This window comes from Gopherus evgoodei, chromosome 8 (genome assembly GCF_007399415.2).
Source record: "Gopherus evgoodei ecotype Sinaloan lineage chromosome 8, rGopEvg1_v1.p, whole genome shotgun sequence".
Lineage (NCBI taxonomy): Eukaryota > Metazoa > Chordata > Testudines > Testudinidae > Gopherus > Gopherus evgoodei.
Window position 1 is genome coordinate 50,755,855 of NC_044329.1, and position 27,670 is coordinate 50,783,524.

A 27,670-nucleotide genomic window follows, 5' to 3' on the forward strand; every position below is an offset into this window, starting at 1 on the left:
GTACTTGGATGGAGTCCTATTTTTCGAGTATTTTATGCTCCTGCTCTCCTTCCCACCTCCCTCCCCCCAGATATATATAGTGAGAGGGTATGGGGAGAGGACACTATATTGTATTTCAGGAACGAGTGAGGGTTTTTATCGGTGGGGCTGGAGAGATTTAACTCTTTCCCTGCTGTATTGGCTGAAATGCAACAAGCTCGTTATGGTGTTGGAGAACTGAGGAAGCGAACCTGAGCGGTCTCATTTCACTGTCCAAGCTAAATGAAGAAAGTGGCTGCATTAATGGGTGAAGGAGGGTGTGTGTAAGTGTAAAACAAGCACCAATTGTTAAACTATCCCAGACTGGTAACTAGCCACAGGGAGAGAGATGTAGAATCCCTTTCCTAAGAGTCACTCTTGGAAACCCAAACCCCTGTGAAGCTTGGTTGTTTCTTTCTCTATTAATGCTTGTCACACAGGTAGTTCTACTTGTACACAAATATCTCCTTCCGGCTCCACCCCACTGCATTCTGAGCTGTCCCAGTTCCCTCCTTTTGAAGCATTGTTCCCTGCCTAGGAGTTTTGGTTTGCTTTGATCCACAAGACCCTGAAGTTCAGGGTTGGACCAGAGCTCTGCACAGCTGGAGGCTCAGGCTGCCTTGGAGCTGAATCAGTCTGTTACGTGGGAGAGGCGCATGCTGTTTTGGAGGCCTTGCTGCAGTAGTTGGAGCTGGAGGGTAGCATCTGTGTCTCTCTTTCCTGGCTAGAGAGCAGGAAATCCTCATGGATGCCTCCCCCATTGTTTCTGACAGCCCTTAAAATTCATTAAGAAAAATGAAGTAGGCTCCCCAGCCCACATTGTGCAGCCATCCCTTATGGTGCCTGATAGAAGCAGGCTGCTGGAAGGCAAATGCAGCTTGCATGCGCTCTGATCTTCACCCTTAAAGGGTCAGTTGAAGAGAAATAGGTGTGGGGGTGGGCCCTGCATTCTGCCCTCATTCTTCTAAGTGATGATAAAGGTGGAGGCATGGCTAGTTTCCCCTGCTGGTCACGGGCCACACTTCACAACTCGTGTTTAACTTCATGCCACTGAATGCAGGGGGTGCCGCATGAGCTGATTGCAAAGGGGGAGAATAATCCCACTAGAGGAAGGGATGGAGAGCTTCTGACATGTTCCCAGAACTCCTCCATTTCCAGTGCCAGAGCATAGCTGTACAGCTGGACCTTCAGAGATGCCATTCCCTATATTCCTTACCATGTTCTGTAGGATCAGCAAGCCTGGCAAGAGCCAATTATTGCTTGAACACAGAGGCCAGAAGTTAGCCCTCAGTGTTCCTCTGCTGTGACATCAGTTCTCTCCTGTTTCCTGGAGTGGGGAGATAGGGAGCTATAGTTTAACTGAGCCTGGAACCTTCTTCCTTTGTCTGACTCTGGGGAACCCAATCTCCCCCCTCGCATCAGCTGGGCAAATAGTCTGACTACAATGGAGCTACACTGACACCAGCTGAGGCTCTGTCCCTGTGTGAGACAGGGCTAATTCACAAATGGAAATGCTATCAAAAATTTGCAAGAAGAACCTGAAGGGGTTGCTGGCTGATAGCTCTGCCCATAGCACATTGCTGACTCCCAACAGTGATTCTCAGAGTTGGAATGTCAATATTGATGGGCAGCAATCTAGCTAGGAGAGAGACAACAGGAAGAGGCCCTGGAGGGGTGATGATCTGTGTGGCAAGTGTTTATGAAAGCAGTGGGATACAGCTTGATAAGCCAGAGTGGAATGTTGAAACAGTGCTGGGGAAGGAGGCAGGGAATAGGAAAACAAAGGAGAGGTGATGGCAAGCAACTCATGATGGTTGGAGTCAGGAAACACTCTGTTCCACAGTGTGGGACGCTTGCAGGGTCAGAGGCTCTAATTGAATTTTGTTTTTAATGAGAGAGTCTGGATAAGTGCATATCCATTGATAAGATTTACAGGATTTAAATGTCCTGCTTCTGGGTGTCAGCTGTCCATTGCAGAGGTCAGGAAGGGATGTCACTTCCCACCTATAAAGCACCATTGGCCAACAGAGTCATTATGTGAGGTGGGAGTGAGCAGACAGGCAGATGTACAACTCTCTCAGCTCCCACCCCCAATTAAATTATCTCCTCTCTTACTGGATGCTCTGTGGGTTTTTTTCTGAGCCTGAATTTCTTTACTTTTCATACTGGAAAACACATAGCCTGAAGTTTCCCAAATGCTGCTGTTCTAGCTGAGCTCTAGGGAACTCCAGAAATTAGCTCTATCTATATATGGGGAGGCCGAGCTTCCGAAACTTAAGTGGTGATGCCTATCCTGGCTTCTTGTCAGGCCCTCTGCTGCAGAGGTGACTAGTGAATTAGAGCTCTGCAGGACAGAGGCTGATGAGAACAGTAGCTCTACCAGCCCTTGGACTCTGAATTGTTCTGTGGACAGCTCAGCCCTCACCTCAAACAGCCCATTTCTCTAGAGCTGAACCAGTTAAGATGTTTATCCATTCACTCTGTACAGCTCCAGTGGCTAGAGAGTCCTCCAAGCACTGGCCCACAGTGCACTGTTCATAGCAGAAGGGGCCCATCTGGGCTTGGGGCTGTCAAATCTGCTCCTTTGTTCTCTAGCTGAAGGTCCCCCCTACCCATCCACCCCCACAGACTTTCCTCCCAGTGGCCTCTGGTAATGCCCCTGGCTCCAACTCCACCTCCTGAACCAGAAATCCAACTGTGGAATATCTGACTTAATGGGGGGATGAGAGGGTGTAGGCTGCAGCATGGCCACAGGCATTTTTCGGAGTATATGTTAATGCTGAGAAGCTCCACTAATGCCCCTCTTTGCTGCCTTAAAGTACTTTGAGCTGGTGATCCAAGTGGCACTCCAGGGCGGGATTTCTGGCTCACAGAGTGTGTAGCTGGAAGCAGGGGCATTATTTGTGGCTTGGAGTGGGAATGGAAATGGAGGGGAGGGAGGTCTGTCCTGGCAAACTAGGAGGCTACCTGAGTCAGTAGTGGGAGAAGTGGAGCAATAGCTCCTGATTGTTCCTCTGAGGCCCGCAAGCCAATGAATTGTGTTGGTACATTGTGGAATAGGTACCCAGAATCCCTTGCCAACTAACTGCCTGAGGCAAGCACTAGTGTGGTTACATGGCTGCCTAAACAGGTGAAGTTTTGCAGGCATCAGCCCACTTTCTGTAACTAATCTAAGCTCAAACTGGTCATGGCTCCAGTGAGGCAGCCTGCTAGTGACACAGCCAAATGCTGTGATGTGGGTCTGAGGCCACAACTTAAAGTTAGGGGCTCCCCCTTCCCCTTTTTCCAGAGGTGCTTTTTCCTGCAGCTCCCAGGGACTTCAGTGCATGTATGATGGGGTTGAGTGCAGCTCACCTCTCTGTGCTGTTAGTTCAGTTTTAAATCTTCAAACCTGTTCGGAGTAAAGTTCCTCCTCTCTACACCGGCACTCTGCCACCTCTTTACTCTCCTCTCTGCCGCTGCTTCCGTGCCACCAGGGCCGGCTCCAGGCACCAGCTTAGCAAGCAGGTGCTTGGGACAGCCACTCTGGAGAGGGGCAGCAGGTCCAGCTATTCGTCGGCAATTCGGCAGAGGGTTCCTCACTCCCAGTCAGAGCGAAGGACCTCCCGCTGAATTGCCGCAGATCGCGGTTGTGGCTGCTTTTTTTTTTTTTTTTGGCTGCCTGGGGCGGCAAAACCCCTAGAGCCAACCCTGCATGCCACTTGCCTCCCTGGTGAGTCAGTTGGGAAACAGCGGTAGGGATGGAGCTGGGGAAGGCTTCCCCAGCCCACGTGTCTGCTCTCCCAGCTGTTGGGACCCTCCCCAGACTAGTTTAATCTGCCATCCAAATAACCTGAGCTTGGGCACCTGAAAGAGTGATTTTTTTTTTTTCTTCAGACATCTTCCCTACAGAGCCGATTGGGATCCCCAGCAGCAACTCCCTGAAACCCATCCCCAGTTCCATGGCTCTTCATTCTGCTCTGCTCCCTCTGTCAGTGTGAATGTGTGAGATGTCAGCCAGAGCCATGAACTGAGCTGCTCATTCAACAGCTCCCTTAGCCTCTGTGCCAAGAGGCACCAGGATGTGCTTTCTGCTGCTCCTCCAAGCCCTGCTTGCTCTCGGAGAAAGGCCCTCGTGTTTTCTGGCTGGTGCAGAATCAGCTACTTTCCATTGGGCTTTATTTAGGGTATTACAACAAACCTCTGTACGGAGTTTTTTTTTCCCCTCCCACTTCTGCAATGAGAGCCTGATTTCTCCCCTCGCTGGCATAACAGAATTCAGCAGACTTCCCTGTGTGAGTGAGGGGAGAATAGAGCTTGTTGGCTTTTGTCCCACAAACGCCAATCTTGGAGCCAGTTTGAGTGCAGATCCTGAGCCTCGGCTGCTCTTTTTAGGCCTCCTCAGCTGCTCTTTAGTGAGGGCAGACCCTAAGTCACATTTGCTGTCACTGCTGCTAATGGGAACCCTGTGGGCAGCAGTGCAAGTGATCTGGATCTGGCTGGTTTCATGCTGCTGCCTGGGAAAAGCTCCAAGCAGCCCCTGGAGCTACTCCTGGAATGCGGGACAAGACAGGCTGGAGGAAGAGTAGGATAGTGGAGACTTATGGTAGGTAGGAGGTTTTGAGCTGGTTGGGAGAACAGTTCTGGGACACAGAGAGAGAGAGAGAGAAAAAACACCGTTTCCCTCCCAGCAGCTCGAAGGCACAAAGGGGAATGAGAGGGCAGGTGGATTCACACTCATTAGCTAAATAAATGAGCAATAGGCCACAACAGTGGCCTTGGAGAAGGATCCAGGGGCAGCACTCAGATGGCTTTGGGATGTCTCAAGAGGACAGATGAGCTCTCTGCTCCTTGGCTGAGGAGCAAAGCATCAGATGAGGATGGGAATGTCTCCTGCCTGAGCTTGCAGCCTCCTATTCACTGCCACCCAAGGCAGGCTTCTCCTCAGTCTGCAAGTCTTCTGCTCAGAGTAGTCTCCATTTGCATCAGACTCTCTCCTTTCATTTTCCCCCTTGCTACATCGCCTGAAGTCATCAGTCTGTGCCAGAATCGTCCAGCTACTGGGCCAGAATGAAGTGGATTATCGCCAGAAGCAGGTGGTGATCCTGAGTCAAGACAGCTTCTATCGAGTCCTTACCTCTGAGCAGAAGTCCAAGGCACTCAAGGGCCAGTTCAACTTTGACCACCCAGGTGAATGGAGCCTGATCCTTGGGAGGAGGTGTTGGGCTGTGTAGGGCTTCAGTGACACCTCTCCTGATCTGAGTCATTCCTTTTAATTCTACTAGCACAGAACCTCTTGGTAATGCCAGAGACCTAGCTTCTTGCCCCACTGCATTAATGTGGGGTGGATGGGTAGTGATGCAATGCACTGGCTTGCTTGAGACTAGCTGTCATATCCTGGTTAGGTTCTTAGTGAAATGAACCTGGGTCTTGTCCTGGTCCCAAGAGATGGCTGCACCATCTTATAACATTATTTGCACTTCTACAGCTAGTTTCATCCTGAAGATCCTAGAGCGCTCTGCAGACTCTATGCAAACTGCACCACTGAAAAGCAGCCGCCTGTGCTCAGCGCACTGCCCAGACAGAGGGAACACTGCCCAAGGAGAGTAGGGTTAAAACTTCTCCTTAAAGGCTGGAATTTTAAGACTTACCCCAACCCCAAGAAGGTGCTAGTAGAGCTGACTCAGCCTTCCATCCTTTCCAGGCAGATCACTGATTGGCATGTAATGATGGTGGAGTGGGCAGGGGAGTAGCTTAAATTGGTGCTTGATTTTCCCTAAGCCCTCCCCTCTCGGAAGGTACCCTACTGAGCAGGATTTATCCAGAAAACAAACTAGGACTAAATACAAAGGAAACCCAATTCCTGTTACTACAACAGAGGCTCTTTCAACTGCTTAATGGGCTGGTGGGAAATTCCAGAACCGCCTCACCCAAAACCCAGCTGCCTTGGGCAACAGGCTGTCTTGCTAACAGAGCCCTTTCTGTGAAGCTGTGGGAGGGAGCTGTTCAGGGATAAAAGGCCGCTCCAGTCTTCAAGGGGCTGGGGTTCGGGAGGAAATTCACTCTTTAGTCTTGGCTTTAAACAAAATCCGTACAAAGATTGTATTGATCATCCAAGGCTGGATCCTCAGCTGGTGTAAAGCAGCAGAGCCCCACTGATTTCAGTGGAGTTCTGCTTCTTTCCGCCAGCTGGGATCTGGCCCAATAGTGCTCAGGCCCTGAGGCAGCATGAATCTGCCTGCCTGCACTCCTCAATGTCTAGCTTAGCCTGGATTCTGTCTAGGTGCAAATACCAGGATGTATGGGGGCAGAGGTTGGCAGGCAGCCTTCATAACAGCTTGTCTCTCCTCAGATGCCTTTGACAACGAGCTCATCGTCAAAACGCTCAAAGAGATCATGGAAGGGAAGACAGTCCAGATTCCTGTCTATGACTTTGTTTCCCATTCCAGGTAAGACTCTACTCCTGCCTTGCTCTGCACCTGCTGCTCTGATTCAGGAGCATGGGATGCAGCCCTGCCCATCCTCATTTGCGGCACCCTCCCTCCCCTGACACCCCAAGCAATGATCTCTTTGAGCAGAAACCAGCAATATGGGCTATTTCTGGAGAAGGCATCTTTATTTTGCCAACTCTTTTATATGCACTGTATATCTCCCAAATGCTTGAGCTGAATTGCCCATGCCAAAAACACCCTAGGCTACAAGGGTTACAAAGCCAAGCAGTCAAATTAAAAAAAAAAAAATGGCAGAATGTAGGTTAGCCACACAACCTAAACTCTGTTGCTGTACAATCACGTGCTATTTCCCATAGGATCTCTGCTTCGTACAGTGCTCGGGGAATGCAGCATGGCAAATGGGGCTGTTGTCTGTAGGACACCTGCCTCCTCCGCTGGAGGAACTGGAAGGGGTGGGTGGGTCCCTGAGCATGACTGAGTAGTTTGACTCCTGCATGCAGCAGCTGCCTGGGGGATTGAGATGTGCACATGGTGGTGGCAGTGAGGGGAAAGGTCTAGCCTGCTCCCTCTTTTCATCATGTTTTAGAGAAGAGTGTCTATAGCTTTTGGATTCCCTGGTTAAGCTTTGCCATACTGGGATGGGGTGGAGTGGGGAAAGCTGGGTCAAGAAGCCACCAGCCCCAACACTCCTCTCATTAGGGCAGCTTTTCCTCTGACATGCCTTTCTTGTGCATGGCAGGAAGGAGGAGACAGTGACGGTGTACCCAGCTGACGTGGTCCTCTTCGAGGGCATTCTGGCCTTCTACACCCAGGAGGTCCGGGATCTCTTCCGGATGAAGCTGTTTGTGGACACAGACGCAGACACTCGGCTGTCCCGCAGAGGTGAGGGTGCATCGCTAGCCAGGTAGAAAGATGCTACCTGGTGCATAACTGATTTGAGGAGTTGCTTTTGTGAGACATTGAAGGCAAAGAGTTTCTGAAGCAGGATTGGTCTGTTGGATTGATGGAAGCAGGGCCGGCTCCAGGGTTTCTGCTGCCCCAAGGGGCGAAAACAAACAAACAAAAAAAGTTGCCATTGACGGCAGCTCCTCCTCGCCCCCCCACCCCTCCCCCCCCCGAAGGACCGAGGGACCCACCATCAAATTGCTGCCAAAGAGTCTGACATGCCGCCCCTTTCCCTAGGCTGCCACAAGCACCTGCTTGCTGAGCTGGTGCTCTTCCATCCAGGGCTGGCTCCAGGCATCTTCTGTGACTTCTAGCTAGACAGAAATGAAAGGGCACTTGGCCTTCATGATCCAGGGTATTAAATCAACACCCAGTTGGCATCAGTAAACTCCTGCCCTGTATCCCAAGTGGTAGTGGGTTGTGTGGGTTTTATGCTTCCTGAAGCAGCTGGCTTTGGTGAGCATGAGTGACAAGATTCCAGACCAGATGTTCAGTTCTGCTGTGGAAGCTGCTCTGAGAGAGTGTTTCTAGCTGCAGTGGCCCTACAGATTCCCTTCAGTGCAGATGGCTGGAATGCCAGTTCTCTGCCAGTCATGGGGTGCCAAAAGCAGTGGTATGGCAAAGCTGTTTAAAGACTAGTTCCAAGTCCAAGGCCTGTTGTGTAGGAGAGGGCATGGCAGGTGGGGATGCCCTGTGTAAGCTCAGGGAGTGACTAGAGGAAGGCAGAGTCTCTGCAGATACTTCTCATGCTTTGGGTGGATAAGGGGCTGTCTCTAAGGGCCTGCACTAACAGTGTCTCCTTACAACATGATGGCTAATGTCACTGCATCCTGGAACTCCTCACCTGCCTAGTGCTCATTGGGAGCAGAGGGCTTGGGGGTCACTTCCAAAATTGATTTCCTTGGGTGCAGTGTTTTCTGGGAGCTGAAGGGCCTGCCTGGCAGGATTCCTGCGGCCCAGTCAGCTCTGGCTATGAACACTGGCCAAGAACTGACTGTGGAGGGGGCATGGCATTGCAGTTCAGGGTTGAGAGTGGGGACACACAGAATTTGGGAGGTGAAAGTCTTGTGACACTGGATTGTCTTTCTTAGCTACCTGTAGAACTTGGGGAGTAATAGGCATATTTAACACTAATGTATCTCCCTGGAGTCCTGTTGCCACTTCTGTCCCCAGACAACCACTGCCACTCTGATAGTAATGCTAATGGCAGGAGCTGGCCTGCTGTGGAGGCTGGACTCTGATGGGGCAATGAAAGGACCGGAGTTGGGGTAGGTCATGTGTTTTCCAGTTGGGATGAAGCAGGCAGGTCAGTTGGGTGCTCTGGTTACCATATAGCCAATTCCTGGAATTGAGGAAACTCCTCCTCCCTGACCCGTGCAGTACCACTCAGAGCCCTGGCAACACCAGAACCTGGTTCCAAGCACATGCAGCACAACATTACATGGGGTTGCAGTACTGTGTGTGTGGTGGGCTACTCCTACTGCAGTCAGCCCTCTTTGCTCTTCGCCTCCTTGCTGAGTATCGACAGTCTAGGCTGACTCTGGATGGGTTACATAAGAACAACTAGACTCTGTGAGACCAATGATCCATCTAACCCAGTATCGTGTCTTCCAGCAGTGGCCTGTTTCAGAGGGAAAGAACAGAACAGGGCAATATTTGACTGATCCATTCCAACCTTCTGGCAGTCAGAGGCTAAGGATACCCAGAGCATCACATTACATCCCTAATCATCTTGGCTAATAACCATTGATGGATCATATCCTCCAGGAACTTCTCTAGTTTTTTTTTTTTTTTTTTTTTTTTAACCCAGTTATGCTTCACCACATCCCATGGCAATGAGTTCTACAGGTTGACTGTACATTGTTTGAAGATGTACTTCCTTATGATTGTCTAAACCTGCTGCCTGTCAACATCAGGTGACCCCTGGTCCTTGTGTAATGTGAAGGGGTAAATAACACTTCCTTATTCATTTCTTCACACCACTCATGATTTTGTAGTCCTCTATAATATCCCCCCTTAGTTGTCTCTTTTTCCAAGCTGAACAGTCCTAGTCTTTTTAATCTGTCCTCATATGGAAGCTGTTCCATGCCCTTAGTCACTTTTGTTGCCTTCTCTGTACCTTTTTCAATTCATCTTTTTTTGGGATGGGCAACCAGAACTGCATGCAGTATTCAAAGTATAGGCGTACCAGAGATGAATAATGTCATTATGATATTTACAGTCTTATCTACCCTTTGCTCATGGTTCCTAATATTCGGTTAGCTTTTTTGACTGCTGTTGAGTACTGAGTGGAGACTTTCAAAGAACTATCCACAATGACTCCAAGATCTTTCTTGGGTGGTAACAGCTAATTCAGATCCCAATATATTGTATGTACAGTTGGGATTATGTTTTCCAACGTGCATTTGCTTTTATCAACATTGAGTTTCATCTGCTGTTTTGTTGCCCAGTCTCTCAGTTTTGTGAGATCCCTTTGTAACTCTTCGCAGTCTGCTTTGGGCTTAAATATCTTGAGTACTTTTTGTACTGGTCTGTAAATTTTACCACCTTGCTTTTTACCCCTTTTTTCCACTTCACTTATGAATATATTGAATAGCACTGGTCCCAGTAGAGATCCCTGGAGGACTCTATTTACCTCTTTCCAGTCTGAAAACTGACCATGGATTCCTATCATGTAACCAGTTACTGCTCCATGAGAGGACCTCCCCTCTCATCCCATGACTGCTTACTTTGCTTAAGAGTCTTTGGTGAGGGACCTTGTCGAAGAGGAATTGGGATAGTTGCCTCTTCAGAAAGGGATTTCCTTCAAAATGATTCAGACCAATGACTTGAAGAGCCGCGGAGGCACAATTCACAACGTGAACCTTATTGTACTAGGACTCTAGTCCCTTGGTATGGTTCCCCATCCTCTACCTTGGCAATGCTTGATGTAGGGGTGCTGGCCATAGGCTGTGGACATGAGCTCTGCTTGAACTGCTCCAGAAGCTGAGCAGGGCTCTTGCACAGCTCATAGTCTTTTTGAAGGTCTTGATTGGAGCAAGCGCTGCATGTAGGAAGCAGAAGACTGGCTATCACATGTGCACTCAGCGGAGGCTGGGCATTATAGAGCAAAAAGGGACCATGGGCAGCACTGCTCTGTGGCTGGTGGTGCAGGGTGGTGGAGAGGCCTGGTTTAGTGTTAACTACAAAACACAAGTTGCAGGATGGCATTGGGGAAATGCAGACAAACTGATGCTGCTGTCACACTCATTGCTTCCTGGCCACCCTGGAGAAAAGAAGTATGTGACTGACTGACAGACAGGAAGGACCTGGGCTGAAGACGTGGTGCTGTGATTGCATTTTGTAAAAGCTGACAGCCAGAGCCAGCTGCAGTGGAAGCTGTGTTACAAATTTAAGGCCTTAAAACCAACTGTTTGTTAGGATGCCTCTTCACGCAGTGTAGGGAGGACTTTGACACCACAACGTCTGCAAGAGGTTATGGGATCTCATCTACTGGCAAATGCTCGTCGAGTTTTTTGGTTTTTTTGATCCACCTAAGGGATTTAAAGACACACCTTTTTAATAGATGTTTTTAAATCCCCTGTGCTTAGAAGCTTGTGTCAGTCATGATTGCCCAGAGGGAATGGAAATTGAAAATACCCACAAACAATATTTTAAATAGTTTTGTCTTAATGGACTACATTTTGTTTGTAAAATTCATTTTGTGCAAACTGTGAAATTGACCACTGTCATTCATGCTGTCACGAGTTTTCTAAAGATGTGCTTTACACAGGGCCCTATGTGTGCAGCCTTGGAAATCTCAGCTGAGGTGTCTGAGTATCGGGGGTGAAAGTAAGTTAAAGGACTTACTGGTATTCTAGGCAGGGGGTGTGGCCTTCAAATCACCCCTGGGACTACCAGCTGGGAGTCCCTGGGCCCTTTAAATCACCCCTGGCCACTGCTACCACAGCAGAGCTCCAGGCCCTTCAAAGCACCTCCTGAGCCCTGCCGCAGCTACCCTCAGGCTCACGCAGCGGGGCTTGGGTGGCAATTTAAAGGGCCCAGGGCTCTGGCCGCTTCAGGGAGCCCCGAGCCCTTTAAATTGCCAACCTGGGGAAGCCGGTCCAGTCTGGCACAGTGTGCTGGCTCTTGCCAGTGTGCCATACCAGCTTACTTTCCCCTCTGCTGAGTATAGACAAAACAGGACACTAGAGTAGAACTCCATTAAGGGACTCTAAGGAAGGCCTGTCCAGCACAAGTGGGTGTCTCAGTAGAATTCCAGAGATGTGCTTATCCTGCATCTGAGATGGGATTTCAGTGCTGGCCGAGAAAGCTAGAGCGGAGATACTCCAGGATGCCTGCCACCGTCAAGCCAACGTTACTGTCTTGTCAGTAGCTAAGATGTCATCACTGCTGATGAACGCTACTTTTTTTACACCCATCTGTCTCCTCTCCGCCCAGCCTGCTGCTTCCACAGGACTCATTCAGGGAGGTGACAGTACAGTCACTGCTGTGGGGGAGGGAGAACTAGCAGGTCACACACTGTATATGGACCTTACAAAATGAGTCTCCCTTAACCAGTGGTCATGATATTGGAGATCTAGGATTTGCCATCTGTCCAGTTGCATCTCCCACCTCTGTAGATGGCCTGTGTCTCATGTCCCAAGCGAAGGTGAAAATCACCTGTATTTGGCTGACAGTACGGTGCTTTATATAGGATCACTGTAAACCTGCCTGACCACTGTGACAATCGGCTCATGTCCTGAAGCATGAGATTTGGTTACCTTTGTCTTAGCATGTGATTTCTAGATTGGTTTTACAATTATCCAATCCCTTTCTATAATCCAGCTATAGTTCTTCCTGGTGCTAGGAACTGAGAAATTTCCCTCACCTCAACAATAGCAACTGAGGAATGACCCCCCCACACACACCCCACCACCACCTCAATGAAGAAACTGAGCCAGCTGATTTGGAAAGACCTCACTGATCGCTGAGGTGGGTGTGTTAGTGGGGCTTATAGGTCTTGGCTAATGGAGCCCTGGAAGCAAGAAATCATAGGTGATGAACAGACAGCCCCTGAAGATAACGATCCTCAAATCAGTGCTCGATTACCCTCTTGCAGCCCTTGCTATAGGTAAAAGTCAGTGACTAGGAACTGTTCGTGTTCAATATCTCTCTTCTTCTCCCACCCCACTCCTGCTTCTAGAGCCCTGCAATATGGCTGACTGGAGACCAGCAGGCCCATTGGAGAGCAGCTCCTCCCAAAAGAAAGGATTGACCACCCAAAAGCTTTGTGTTACCTTTCATAGGCATTGTGGAAAGCACCAGTCACAGCCTTGTTTCTCTCCTTCCCTGATCAATGACCAAGCATGTACTTATCTCAACCAGTAATGGGATGTGGGGGGGAGATCCAATGGCCTGTGTTTCACAGAAAGCCAGAGCTGGTGACTAATGGTCCTTTCTGGCTGTAACCTCTGAACTGCAGAAACTAGGCAGGATGATGTAGTGCAGTGGTTCCCAAACGGGGGTTTGTGAACCCCTGGAGGTTCACAAAATGTTACAGGGGGTTCTCATGGGGGGGAGGGGAGGATTCTCTAATGGCGGACAGAGCTGTCCCTAGGGATCCCAGGCACCACAGGGCCAGCAGCCCAGAGCTCTGGGGACTTCCAAGAGCTATGCAGATCAAAGCAAGCATATCTATCACACTGAGGAGATTTAAACTTCAACACTCCTTGTAAGAAACTGAAAGGAAGATGGATTTTTTTTTGCTGTTTTTAAAATTAAATAGGCAGCTAGTATTTCATAAATTAAGAACAAGTTTAAGCTTTGTGTAACATGCATCATTTGCCTGGACTACTCAAGACCTGAATTCTTGTGCTGGAGGAACTCCAAGTTGGCTTCTTAAATACCTTCATGCTGTTTCACATCTGATAATCCTTGATGAAATCTAGGAGCCTTGTCTTATAACAGGCTTAATCAAAGTGGTACAAGCTACAAAAGTGAGATCTTGGAAGAGTGTTGCCATTTTCATAATGTAATAATACTGTAATGATATAGTGTGTAATAAGCATGTCATAAAAACCAATTTTATACTTCCAAGATTACTGCTTTTATATTTTATCCTCAGGTAAGAGAGAGCATCCATGGAAATGTTCCTTTTTTTAGGAGGGGGTTCAAGAGATTTGACATTTTAGTGAAAGGGGTTTGTGGGTTGTTTGGGAACCACTGATGTAGTGGGATCTGGCAGCCCACTCATGAGACATTACAGTAATTGAATGTAATGTGGGAACCGTAGCCTAGAATCCTGGATTAGCACGGGCTGGAGCAGTAAATTTGGGACTTTTGGTTTTTGTAAATTGCATCATGCTCTTTCTGCTAAGAGTGGTTCTGCTGCCAGATCACAAAACTGGCCAGCTGCTCCAGATACTACTCCTTGACTGACAGGAGACGATCAGCCCCATTACAAAGGAGTCTCTACAGGGACTCTGATGGGAGATGCATCAGGCCTGATCTTTGCCAGCCCTCCTCGTTCTTATGTGTATATCAGGCTTTCTGGATGGGTGTGAATTGTGCATCAGCAAAGCGCATAGACCACTAGAAATAAAAGAATAGCCATGGTGGCAAGTACAGTAACTCCTCACTTAGTGTAGTTATGTTCCTGAAAAATGCAACTTTAAATGAAATGATGTTAAACTAATCCAGTTTTCCCATAAGACTTAATGCAAATGCAGGAGGGTTGGGGTCCAAGGAAATTTTTTCTGGGCAGACAAAAAGTATTGTACTGTAGTGGGGAGGTGCCCTGGCTTACCCCACACAGGCACAGCCTGCTGCAGGCAAGGACACTAGGAAGCACCTTGTACAGCAGCAGCTTCCCCCCCGAAGAACAGGTGCCAGCTTTGCCGGGGGATGCTCCAGGCCCACCTTTTCCCACCACCACTCATCTCCTCTCCAGAGCATGCCACGTCCCTGCTCTCCCTCACCCTCCCAGAAAGTCCTAAGTGCCACTAAACAGCTGTTTGGTGGCAGGGGAAGCACTGGGAGGGAGGAGGAGGAGGCAGAGCTCTTCCACAGAATCCTACAAGCAGTGGACAGAGCAGGCAGCCAGATGAGGTTATAAGGGAGCATTGCACAACTTTAAACGAGCATGTTCCCTAATGGAGCAGTGACGTAACTTCAAAACGTTAAGCGGGAAGACATTAAGTGAGGAGTTGCTGTAAAGCCCAGTTCCTTGGGGGAGGAGCCTTGTGGAAACAGAATTGGAGCCTCCCCTGTCTTCTTGGACACCCTCCCTACCTATCCTGAGGGTGCCTCACCTATTCAGAGTATCATGGCTGACACTGTTAAGTCTGAGGGTGCTGGACTCCCTACAGCTGTACCCTGTATGCTGAAGCACCCGGCATGTGGGGCAGAAGAACTGCCACCCAAAACAGACCCATGATCAGGCTAGTCCAGTATCCTGTCTTGGACAGTGGCCAGTGCCAGTTGTTTCAGAGGAAGGTGCAAGCACCCCACAGTGCGAGTTTAAGGGATAAACTACCCTTGGAAAGTTTCTTCCTATCCCCTGTTAGCTACGGTCAGTCTATGCCCTGAAGCATGAGGATCTGTCTGGCTCTGAGCAATGGTTAATCAACTCAGTTGTGTTAAAAGGGAACTGTAGAAACCCCACCGTGCATGGGGTTATGTGTGACCTTCATACAGGCTTTCTCTGCCTCAGGCCAGGGAGTGCAGCGTGGAACCAGGAAAGCTAAATTCTCCCCCTTCTTGCCCATTTATTGTGTGCTGCTCAGAAAATCTATACTGGGTTTTATGAAGCTTTTGGAGAGGGAAGAAGACAGTAGGAGCAGCCTGGAATGGGGCCGGTCTGGTGTCTAGGCCAGGAGCAGATGCCAGACTTGCCAGTCCCTGTTCCCACCCAGGATCCCATGGCATGCGAAAGGCATGTCTCGGAACTGACAGCCAAGCACAATCAGGAAAAGAGATCAGAGCTGCTGGGTCAGCTCCAAACTAGCCTAGAGTGAGAATGCTGCTTTGCCTCCTGACAGCACTCTGGATGTTCGCTGGGCCAGTGACTGGCTTCCTGAGGAGGCGGCTGACAATTGTCACAAAAAGCCAGCTGGCTGGTGCTGTGAGCACGCTGCTCCATGCTGCCCTGGCATGCTGGGGGAGAAGTTCCTTCAAGCTCTTCCTGAAAAGAGCCTGGCACTGTCTGCTCTGTGGGTTTGCCCCAGCTTCAGCCATCAGTTGGCTGCACCAGGGCCAGTCCCTCATGTAGAGGGGCAAAGCCACTCTACTCCAGCGGAGCCCGACTCCTGCATAGGAGGGAGATGGAAGCTGCACTGGTGCGAATCTTTCTCTCTTGTCTTCCCTGAGGTGGTTACAGCCGATTACTGGAGTAAGCAGGAATCTCCAGTGCAGGCAAGGCCTGGCTATCTCACCACCAGGAGAAGGTGGAGACTGTCCTCTCCTGATATCTACCAGGAGTTTGTGGGGAAGGATGGAATTGGTCCAGAATGAGCCCTGGAACTCCCAAGCATCATGCAACCTTCTCTTATCACCTGCCTCCCACAAGGATAGCAAGGCAGTGGCTTGTTCATGGTGGGGAAGTGGGGTAGCTTTCACTTCTCCATTCTAGAGACTTTGGTGAGGTCACTTGTCTGGTTTGAGAGCCACCACCCTTGTGTTCCTGCCCCCCAGGTAGAACTATCCAGTTTACAATGCGAAAGCTGCTGTGGAACTGTTAGCCTTGGCTTCTGAGTCTCCCTGCCTTGGGGATCAGAGCAGGATTTAAGGATATTCACAGATCTGTGTGAGGGGCCTATGACTGGAATAACGGGGCTGCAGGTCAGGATTGAGGGGCATCAGCAGAGCTGTGGGGGGACCTCAGTAGTGTAGTAGCATCAGGGCTGTAGGCTGGGGCTAGTGCATTGAGTGAACTCTGGAGGCAGGACTGGAATGCTGTGCACTGATAGACCTAGAAGGGGGGAACATTCACAGCCCCCTGCTCTGTGTTGCCTGGCTCAGGCCTGTAATATCAGCCCCCTCTTATCAGGAGCTCTTGCAACAAATGGCATTAAACTGTGAGCCGTCTAGCCTGCCTGGGGTGTGGTCTGAAGAGTGCTGGGAAAGGAGCCTGTTTGGGAAACAGGGGCGGGGATGCTTTGGCCCATGCAATTGGCTCCTGACTGCCTTGTTTTTCTTCTCCTAGTGTTACGAGACATCAGTGAGCGAGGCCGGGACCTTGAGCAAATCTTGTCTCAGTACATTACTTTCGTCAAACCAGCCTTTGAGGAATTCTGCTTGCCAGTGAGTGAGGGAAAACAACCACCCCATGAGATGGCTGGGAGCTCCTTGACTGGGAGCTCTCTTCTTGCTGGGGCCTGCCCTACCAGGCAGCACCGTCACTTTGCTCAGGGCAGCGCCAGCCTGGACACTGTGCATTCTCTCCCTGCAGGCACAGATGGCTGCATGGCAGGGCACAGAATCTGTTGCTCTCAGTGGTCACTTCCCTGTGGCTGGGATTTCTGGCTGGATGCAGCAGCAGCAGGGGACGTCCCTACTTGGGGCTGTGCACAAGCTGCAGCCACAGTGGCTTACAGGCTGTCCTAGGTGTGCTGGGACACACACTGATTTTTCCCTTCCCCCACCCCTGGGAGGCAGCTAGTACTCATGCCTTCTGGATGGCCCAAAAGGAGGGGCAGGGGACTGAGCTCTGTGCTTCAAGTCTTGGCCTGGGGTTCCCACTTCTGGCTGGCTACAAAGCCAATGAAGAGCTTGCTGGGTGCCAGCTGTGGATTCCTGGAATCCGAAGTGAAGTGACTTCAGGTGCTGCCAGTGGAGGTGGAGATTGTTTTGGCTCCCAGGGAGAGCAGGGGACCTGGGAGGTGAACACAAGGAGCCCATGTTGCCAGTCTGTGTGGCAGAACCTAGAGGGTTGGAACAAAAAGATCAGGGCCCTCTTGCACTAGATGCTGGCCACGTGCCTAGTAAGAGACTGATCCTGCCCCACAGAACACATCTAAGCACCAGGGGCCAGGATGGATTTTTATCCCCTGCTTGCACATGGGGGAAGCAAGACACTGAGATGACTTGCCCAAGGTCACAGGTCAGTCAGTGGCAGAGGTGGGAATAGAACCTAGAACTCCTGACTCAGTCGAGTGCTTTAACCATTTGACCACCCTCCTCCTTAACTGTTTCTTTCCTATTCCCAGCACTGCACTTCCTTCTCCTCAAACCAGGGTGGGAAAGGATGGGACAGAGCCTTGCTTTGCTCCTGAGAGAGAGCTATATTAGTGGGTCCCGTGGGGATGCAAGGCCTGGCTAAGGAGGCTCTGGGACAGTCCAGGGTTGGACCCTCCTTTCCAGCTATCTGCTGTCACACACAGTCATCATTGGCTTCTGAGAGACATGGAGTGGAGCAGACCTGTCATGGGAGCCAAGTCTAGCGCCTTCCTTGATAGGGTCAGGGGAGGGTGTAGAGGCCTGGCAGGAAGGGTAGGTAGTCGACTCCAGAAAGGAGGCAAGAAGCTGTATTCTAGCCACCTTGGCGCACTCCTCTACTGATCATCGATCCCCAGCAAAAGTGTCACTGCTGCCCTCATCTGCTGATGGTCCTGCAGGGAGAAGAGTGCGCAACAGAGATGGCAGCAACATCTCTTCTCCTCCTGCCCTGGTGAATCCTGCCTCTGACTGATCTGCACCCCCTGTCCTAAGCTCATGGCTCAAGGGGCAGCTATTCTACTTGCATGTGGTGCAGAACAGGCAACCTGGTGTAAGCGCTGGCGATCCTGGTGCTAATCTCCTAACAAGCTCCAGGTCAGACAAGCTGGGAGGGAATCCCCATGACTGGAATCTGACAGTTCTCGCTGCTGCGGGATCTGCCCTGCACAGCCACCCCAAGGGCTCCCAGAGGCGGTGGCCAGGCTGTGGAAATAGCCTCTCCCTACAAAGTGCTATGTTGTTCATGGCTTTAGATAATGGCAGTTATGAGAGCCCATTACAGTCTAGCTCTGGCTCTTAGTGCTTATCTACACTGGCACTTCACAGCGCTGCAGGGGCATGAAAAAACACCCCTGAGTGCAGCAAGTTTCAGTGCTGTAAAGCGTCAGTGTAGACAGTGCACCAATACTGGGAGCTACGCCCCTCGTGGAGGTGGTTTAAAAAAAGCTGGGAGAGCTCTCTCCCAGCGCTGTGCCATGACTACACAAGCCACGTTAAAGCACTGCTGCAGCAGCACTTGAGTGTTGCCAGTGTAGACTAGCCCTAAGACAAGGTGGGAAAAGTAATATTGTTTGTTGGACCAACTTCTGCTAGTGAGAGAGATGTTTGAGAGCCACACAGAGTTCTTCAGGTCTTGGAAAAGTACTCTAAGCATAACAGCTGCATACAAGACCAAACAGATAAATGTACACTAACTACTTAAGCTAACCTACCTGTTTGCTCTGATATTTAGTTGCGACACTCTGCCTACCTTTCCCACACCTGAAAAGCTCTGCGTGGCTCGAAAGTCTCTCTCATATCAACATCAAATGATCCAATAAAAGACATTACCTCCCCCGTCTTGTCTCTCTAGGATCTTGGGACTGACATGGCTACAAGAACACTACATAGCTATGGATCTCTTAGATGCTTGGCCTGGTGCTCCGGTTTTGTTGCTGACTGCAGTGCAGTGTGGGTGGCTTTGCTGTGCTCCAGGCTAAATGCCAAGATGGGGATGAAGCTGTTGTTGGCATTGTGGGGAAGGAAGGGGTGAGCCAGCAAAGAGTAGGATGGTGCATCGTTAACCTTCCAGAAGGATAGTGTAAGCAACACTGAAATCCATCTAAACAAACTAGTTGGTAGCCTCTCCCCACAAACTCCCTGTGCAACTCAGTCTTGTCAACTCCTGTGACCCTTACTGCGAGTCTGGTGATCTTTGGGGGGATGTTTATCTTGAAGCACCAACTTCCGGAATCATAAGATTCTCACCTGATCACAACTTTTACTAATGAAACTTTGTTGCCTCCATGGTTGTGGAGAAAAGCATGAAAACATACTCTGAGTGTAGCCTAAAGCTCAAACAAAAGAGCTAATGAAAAGAAGCCAGAATATGATTTTAACATCCCATGGTGGGGTGGCTGGTTCATTGGTTTCTGAGGCCTGACTAGGGTTGGCACTTTTACATTATGGTATGAAATCTTCAGAGGCGCAGGAGCAATGAAAATACTTCAAGGCTGGGTCAGTTACACCTCTGGTCTCTCCCACTCTCTTCTCACAGACCAAGAAGTATGCTGACGTGATCATCCCCAGGGGGGCAGATAATGAAGGTGAGTGGTGATGCTCTTCCTTAATGGATGGGGAGGCGTCATGTGGGGAAACTGACTAATGGGGCCATGGCTGCTGTTTGGCATGTGGACGTCAATGACTCCTGCAGGGCTGGGGTTAGATGGGAGCCAGTGTGGCTCCTAGTGAGGTGATGAGTCCCGTATTTGGCTTTCAAGGTCAGTTATGTTCTGCAGACTTGGTTGGAGGAGGTGCTCTCCCATGGGAAACTCTTAGGTGCTCCCTGTCGCTGCATGGGTGGGCTGGCAGGCTGCAGCTTACTGTGTGAGTCTGAGTACAAGAGGCAGTAACTCAGAGTAGCATGTCTCCTGCAGTGTGCACTCCTTCTGGAGTGAGACGTTAAGGCAAAGGTGGCTTAGTATGTCTAAAGTACGTATACTCGGATAGTCCCAGTAGAGAGGCCAAGCCAGCTCCTCAGCTGCTGTGAATCAGTGTCACTTCACTGACTTGTGTGGCTAGGACGAGACGCCGTCTGCATGTGGGAAGCATCACTCAGTGATTTGGCTGGTGTCACTGTTCCCTGCAGTGCTGACAGCCTGGCACTCCCGGGCGTGTGCCCCACTGCATTGCAAAGGGAGCTGAGAGTGGCCACCTTCCTGTAGCTTGGGACTTGTTTACACTGTACAATCCTAACCCCAGCTCTGTTTCCCCCACATCCAGTGGCCATAAACCTGATCGTGCAGCACATCCAGGACATTCTGAACGGAGGACACAGCAAACGCCAGATCAACAGCTGCCTGAATGGCTACACCACTCCGTGCCAGAGGCAGCCTTCTGAGTCAAGTAGCCGGCCACACTGACCCCAGACATTGGGGTGAGGTTGGGGGTGGTTGGGCTCTGCTGCAGCTGATCTGTCCGTACTGTGTCCAATCACACCCCCACCTCTATTTAAGAAACCAGATGGAGACACATGCCTTTAATTTTGTATCTTGGAAATGAGAGAGGAGCATCTGGATTCCCAGATGCCGCTGGAGATGCCTACCGCTGGCTTCGCTCAGTAACCATTCCAGCATGGAACCAGCTATCAATACAGAATCGCTCTATTTTTGTGTAAAAAGAACAATGTAAAACTACTTGCCATAAGGTATTTGCCAGGCTTGGTATTGCTGAGGACAGCTGGGACGGGGCAGGGACATAAGGGTGCTTCTGGTGTGGGGAATTCGCAAGTCTGTGTGGGTGTGGGGGACTGCACCAAAGGCTTCAAACTAGGTGACCAAGTGGCTTGGGAGCCAGAAGTAGCCAGCCCATGGCTGTGGGGTGGGTGGAGGCTTGGTGTGGAGCATACAGTGATGCTTTTGCTGCTGGCCTGCGTGGTTTGTCACACAGCTGCTGTGCCTGTTCTGCAGGAGGGTGCTGGGTTTGGTTGATGGGGAGGGGTGGAGTTGGGGAGAACAATGGCTGAAACCTTGGCTGCTCTTTCCTACTCTGCTTTCCCTCCCCCATCTCTGCTAGCTGCTTGCCTTGCCAAGGCTTCCCCCTGCCCCTGCCTGAGTCACTCAATACTGCCCCTGTCCCACAGCTGACTTCCTGCTGGCTGTGGTTTTGGGGCAGGAGTGATTCATCACACAAAGAACTGACATGGGGGGGGGGGGTTTGAAAGGATGAAATTCTGGGCTTGGCTATTAACAGCTGCTGGCCCGTCAGAGTCCTGCCACAGGGCTGGGTGCCAGGAGCACTTCGCGCCTGTCTGGCTAAAAGTGTCTGGGGGCTCTCCCCAGCTTTCTGGAGTTTGGTAGAGGGGAGGCCTGGGCCATGAGTGGAGCAATATGATAGACATGAGTGTGCTGTACCAGACCCATTGGCCAGCTGCTGAAATAGCAAGAGCGCCAGGTGAGAGCTGGGGGGAGGTGGCGCAGGTGAGAATGTGCATGCTGTCTGAAGGGGCCTTGCTCCTCCCTGAGCGGGCTTTGAGCTGAAGCTGCTTACAGCATCCCTGAGGCTGCTCCCCAGCTGGTCTGTGGGGAGAAGAAAGGACAATTGAGTTAGAAGCTACAGAGCAGCCCCTCCCAGTACGCCCAGCAGCGTAATGCTATGCCAGGGTGTGTCCCATGCCCACCTGGCTGTGAAGAGCCTGGCGCTGCTGGCACTCTGGGGCCACCCTAGAGCAAGCCCCTCTGAGACTGGAACCTCTGCCCCTAGAGAAGCCTGGCCCCATGCCCAGTTTCTACTTGAAGCTTCCACAGCAAACCAGTGAGTGCCTTGGCTGGGATTTGGGCCAGAGGATCAGATTGTTTCCACACTCTCCCTGCTACCTGTTTTCTTTACTAGCCGGTGGGATCTTCTCCCCGCTGGTGCTAGGCAAAGCAACCTCTTTTCAGTGCCCTTGAATTGGCTTTGGGCTTGCTGTTTGCTCAGAGCCCCCTGTGCCCATGCCATCTTTCCCCCATTACTAGAGAAGCAAAGGTTTGAGCAGTCACCACTGTTGGGAGTATGGTAGAGGGCAGGTCTAGAGGGGGCCATCCTGATTGGGCTGGGATGTTAGCCCTCCAAATTACTTCAGAATTGGCTTGGTTAAGGATCTGAGCTGGATTGGACCTGGAGTGAGTTCTCTGCTCCCTGAGAAGGTGCTAAACCCACATGTGCCTGTGTTCAGACCCCAGCCTGCCAGTATTGCCTTGGGAGAGAGTATCCCGAAGCACTTGCTCTTTTCACGGAGCTCTGCAGAGACCAAAGCCATTACAGTTCATTCCAAGGGGTGGGTGGCCGTGCTGGCTGTGACTGTGCCATGATGTGGCACAGACCATGGGACTTCAATTTAGTGCCAGTGCTGCAGCTGTCAGGCACAGCTGTACTTGAGGGGAATATCACTGTGGTGATAGAGACCTCCCCCCTCCAAGAGCCTCCATTGCAGGAAATTGGGAGCAAAGGGATGGTTCTTTATGGAGAAGGAGCAGCACTGGAAAGGGTCTCTTCTGCTCATCTTGGGTTCCCTTAAGAACTGAGGAATCCCCCAGTGCTAACCTTGTCATGTCCCATTGAGCTCTGTGCTGTGGGCTCTGCCTTCAAGCCTGCTGGCGCTTTGCTCTCCTTTTCCCTGAGCGGCTCCCCGCATGGGACTGGGTGGCTTCCCTGGGGACTCAGCGTCTTTGTGAGCTGTGTTCAGTACCAGGCTCCTTCAAAGCTCAGGCTTGTTCTTGCCCCCCCTGTAGATATCTAGAGTCCTGCAAGGCTTCTGTATGGTCCTGTTCTTGGGTTAACTAATGAGGAATAACTTAGAGGCCTGGCTTCTTAGAGAAAAGAAGCTTATTATTCACCTTCTGCTGGCTTTTCTCCCATCCCTGTTCAGCTGGAGGAGAAGGGAAGTCAAGGTGTGTGTGATAAGCTCTCTGAGACCACAAGGGGGAAAGGAAGGGAACAGATGCCCCAAGTCAGCACTGCCAGGGGAAAACCATTCCCTCTCTTCCTCATCTAATCGTGGGATGGGAAGCCCTTCTCCCCTCCACCCTGTCCAGAAACCCCTCCAACGAACTCTTGAGGCATGGCAGTCTCCCTGCTCCTGAGACCCAGTGATGCCTGCGTTGTCCCAGGAGGGCCAGAGGCCAGCCCTTAGGTAACAAGTGTCTGGAGCCCCACAGAGGGGAGGTGGTTTCCAGGGACTGGAGGCTCAGCCTGGGTGGGGTGGCTTTCAAGACTGATGTACTGTTCTGCCCTTCCCTCTAAATAAAAAGGAAATAACTGGATACTGGTGCTTCTTGTCTCCTCTCTTAAGGTGATTGCCAGCTGGGTGGTCCAGGCTTGGGCCTGCATGACCTCTCCCAGCTTTCTGCTCTGTAGGGGAGAGCCTGCCCCTATGTCCTTGGACCTCAATCCCATCTCCAGGAGCTGTTCTGTCTAAACTCTCATGCTGAAAAATCATGGCTGTGGATTGACAGCTGGCTGACTACCCAGGCGGCACTCCCTGCTGACTCACTAGAGGAGGGTGTCATTCACCCAGCTTGGAGGGTGGATTTAATCGGCAGCTGTGAAGAATCCTGTAGAATCAAAGCTTTTGGGCTTGTCTACACTGGCAATTTGCAGTGCTGCAACTTCCTTGCTCAGGGGTGTGAAAAAACACTCCCCTGAGTACAGCAAGTTTCAGCGCTGTAAAGGGCCAGTGTAGACCATGCCCCAGTACTGGGAGCTATGCCACCCGTAGAGATGGGCTTGTGTGGTGTGTTTTGAGGGCTGGGAGAGCGCCGTGACCACACAAGGCACATTAAAGCACTGCCGCGGCAGCGCTTTAGCATTGCCAATGTAGACAAGCCCTTTGGGGTTTTTTTTGTTTTGTTTTGTTTTGTTTGTTTTTTACAGCTAGAAAGAACCTTCCATGTGAAACTCTGTCCTAGTCCAGCAACTCAGCAAACTGGAGAATGGTCTGCAGCCATAGCCTAACGATGGCACTTTAAAGAGCACATTTCCCACATGGTTTAGGGGTCCAATCGTGAACCTGACTTGCACACGCCACTGCAGCTTGTACAATAGCAGTAGGCCCAAAAGTATGCTCCCTGACTCAGTCCTATGGCCTGTGTTATGCAGGAGTTCAGACTAGGTGACCCCAGTACCTTGCTGGCCTTGGAATTTATGTAATACTGCTCACTGCATGATACTTTAGTAACTTAAAAATTAAGTGCCTGGGTACTGTAAGGCCATTTTGCCTTGGCTCCTTGGGCTATGTGGATTGGCTCTCTGTATTCCTGGCCTGTATTTTAATACACTTTCACAACCTCTGCATGATGAGATTAAACTCTCCTGCCCTGGCCTTCCTCTCCAGGCAGGGATTTCCCTAGTTTCCCCCCCCCCTGTGGGGGGGGAGTACCCCCCAATTTCTCCAAACCCCTCCCCCAGTTACATGCATTGTTGCTAATTTAGTTGTTGGTTTGAAATTTGGGTTGAAACTGAAACAATAATACACACTTGAAAAGCAGATACAGTATATGAGAAAATACTTGTACCTGGGAAAGCATAATGGGTTTGAAAAGTATGAACGAAGACTAGCCTCCTCATACAGCTGTTATTTATGACAATGTCCATGCATTTGTTAGGCTACATTGACCTACCTAATAATTTCAAATTATTTATAGGCAAGTCTCATTTTATGCTGGGGTTACGTTCCGCTGTCAGTGCATAAAGCAAAAAACACATATAGCCAAAATTACATTGAGTGTAAGGGTGGGAGGAATCGCCCACACTACACGAACAGTATTTAAATTGTTCTTGTGTGTGTGTTTTGCCAACTGCGCAAAGCTGAATTCCTGCATGCTAAATGCACATAAGATGAGACTCGCCTGTATGAGCAAGGTCTGAAGGAGCTCTCCCCTGACAGCTAGTGATGAGCCAATGGGGGGCGGGGGTGTGTGGAAAGGCTTCAGGACCAGACTGTATTTACATGAACACACTTACTCTGCCTAGTTATCCAGCAGACACAGCTGTGCTACCCAAGTGATTTGTAACTCAGCACCAGCCAAAATTGATCACTTAAGTATTTTATGTGGGGGTCATGAAATGTTCTTATTGTATGAGTAAAGGGCAGCAGAACTGTGCTTAGCCTGACTGAATGAGGGGGTCTCCTTCAGTGTTTAATTTGTGTCAGGGCTTGCAGGGCTGAGCTCCAGCACCTCTGGGCTTGGCAGTTCATAGCCCCGGGACCTCTGGGCTTGTCACATCAGTTATGAAAGTAACTAACTTGCTTGAGCCCTGGCACCACTTTCATTACAAATTAAGCACTGGTCACCCTCAACTGAACTGCACTCACTAAGGAGGTTTTGATGCCATCTCCTAGTTGAGAGAGAAGGTGGAGCACAGGTATTTTTGCTTGGTGGTGTGGCTCTGCCTAAGAGTCAGAGACTATTTGACCTGCCCCTCTCTCCTGTTTAGAGAGAGCTGATTAGGATTCATAGAAAGTCTTTTGATAAGTGGCCACGAGAGCTGAGATCAGTGATAATCAGGTCTAAGTGGTTAGACCTGCTGCAGGACAGCATTTCTGTGGAAGAGACAACCCAGCCTGCAACTACCAGAGAAGTTTTGCCACAGAGCTGAAATCCCTGAGAGCTAGGTGGAACCTCAAGAGATTGACTAGCAGAGGTCACAGTGGAAGGTGACAGTAGAAGGTGACAGTGCAGGGCCATTGGGGACAGAGCAATAGAGTGAACGGTGGCACAACAAACACCACTGGCTAGAGCATTGGACTATGTTGCATTTGGAAGTACAGTAACTGCTTTTGAGTTTTCTGAGCTGCAATGGATGCATTATCCAGTAGATGGCATCAGTGCAGCAATGCTGTTTCTTAATCAGCTTTAGCTAAAAGGGAGAGGTGCTGTTTCCAACTGTATATTGCTTCCTTTCCCTCTTAGTGATTTCTACCACACCTGCCTGGTTTTGTCCTCTTTTATTTAATACAATTCATGTTATGACATGATCAGTCTCAAACAATTATTTTGAGTACTTTCAGGTTTGGAGAGGTTGGATTAATCAGTTTGTCCACTTAAATTACCTTTTTATAAACTCATATTCTAAAAGAGAGACAGTATTATTTTGGCTTTGGTAGATGCAGTGTTCCACTTTTACAGAGATTTGCAAGAACCTGCTATGTGCACTAGAATAGAAACTTAGGTGGGGTGGGGGGAGATAAAGAGGTAATCATAAAATATCAGGGTTGGAAGGGACCTCAGGAGGTCATCTAGTCCAACTCCCTGGTCAAAGCAGGACCAGTCCCCAGATGGATTTTTAACCCCAGTTCCCTAAATGGCCCCCCTAAGGATTGAACTCACAACCCTGGGTTTAGCAGGCCAGTGCTCAAACCCCACTGAGCTATCCCTCCTCCCAGATTTGCAGATGACACACAAATTGGGGGAGTGGGTAAATAATGAAGAGGACAGGTCACTGACACAGCATTCTAGATTACGTTGGTAAGCTGGGGAAAAGCAAGCAATATGCATTTTAATACAGCTAAATGTAAGTGCACACAGCTCGGAACAAAAAATGTAGGTCATACGTACAGGATGGGGGATTCTATCCTAGGAAACAGAGATTGTGAAAAAGATTTGGGTTGTGGTGGTGGAGGATAATCAGCTGAACATGAGTGAGTTCCCAGTGCAATGCTGTGACCAAAAAGTCTAATGCAATCCTGAATGCATCAATGGGAATACTGAGGAGGAGAAGAGAGGTTATTTTACCTCTGTATTTGGCACGGGCATGACCGCTGCTAGAATACCAGGGCCAGTTCTGGTGCCCAGAGTTCAAGAAGAAAGTTGATAATCTGGAGAGGGTCAGACAAGAGCCATGAGAATGATCAAAGGCTTAGAAAACATGCCTTGTAGTGATGGACTCAAGGAGCTCAATCTATTTCACTAAACAAAGCAAAGGTTAAGGAGTGACTTGATCACAGCCTATAAAAGCCTACGTCAGAAACAAATATTTAATGTCTTTTCAATCTAGCAGAATGAGGTCAAACATGATCCAATGGCTAGAAGTTGCCACTCAACAAATTCAGACTGGAAATAAAGTGCAAATGTTTTAACAGTGAGAGTAATTAATCACTGGAACAATTTATCAAGAGTTGTGATGGGGTGAGGGGGTGTTCAGACAGCTCTCCTCATTTCCTTTTGCAGTGAAGGACAACTATGGGCCAGAGTCTCAGTGGAGACTTCAATGGAGCTATGCTGATTTATGCAGCTGAGGATCAGACTCTACGTACAAGGCCAGGGGACATGGACTGCTTAGCTTTGAGAAGCAATACAATACTTTCTCTTCTATTGATTCTGTTTTCATTAGACAGGAAAGGCTATTTCACTTGCTTAACATTCGGAGTTCATTTACCTATCAGGCTGTTCCAGAGCCGGAGTAGGGCTTGATCATCAGAGTGAGAAGAGCTTGGCTTGTTTCCAAGTGTGCCTGTGTAATGCACTGGGCAGTGTTTGCTACTGGTCCCCCTCCGCAACTGCTCCACAGCAGAGAAGAGTCTAGTACAGCACTTGCAGGGAGAAGCTGGCACTGTAACAGCT

At 49.9% G+C, this 27,670-nt stretch overlaps 1 protein-coding gene across 5 annotated transcripts in view; it reads left to right on the plus strand.

Annotated features, from left to right (window-relative positions):
* Window positions 1-23,371, plus strand: part of UCK2 (uridine-cytidine kinase 2) — a 45,435-nt gene extending 22,064 nt beyond the window's left edge. For all 5 annotated transcript variants that reach the window (XM_030571428.1, XM_030571429.1, XM_030571430.1 and 2 more), the window contains 6 exons: window positions 5,028-5,187; window positions 6,350-6,446; window positions 7,189-7,331; window positions 16,579-16,676; window positions 19,627-19,675; window positions 20,352-23,371. In XM_030571428.1, coding sequence (XP_030427288.1) covers window positions 5,028-5,187; window positions 6,350-6,446; window positions 7,189-7,331; window positions 16,579-16,676; window positions 19,627-19,675; window positions 20,352-20,491 — 687 coding nt within the window. In that variant the 3' untranslated portion in view covers window positions 20,492-23,371. The remainder of the gene's footprint in view (window positions 1-5,027; window positions 5,188-6,349; window positions 6,447-7,188; window positions 7,332-16,578; window positions 16,677-19,626; window positions 19,676-20,351) is intronic.
* Window positions 23,372-27,670: the final 4,299 nt, after the last annotated feature.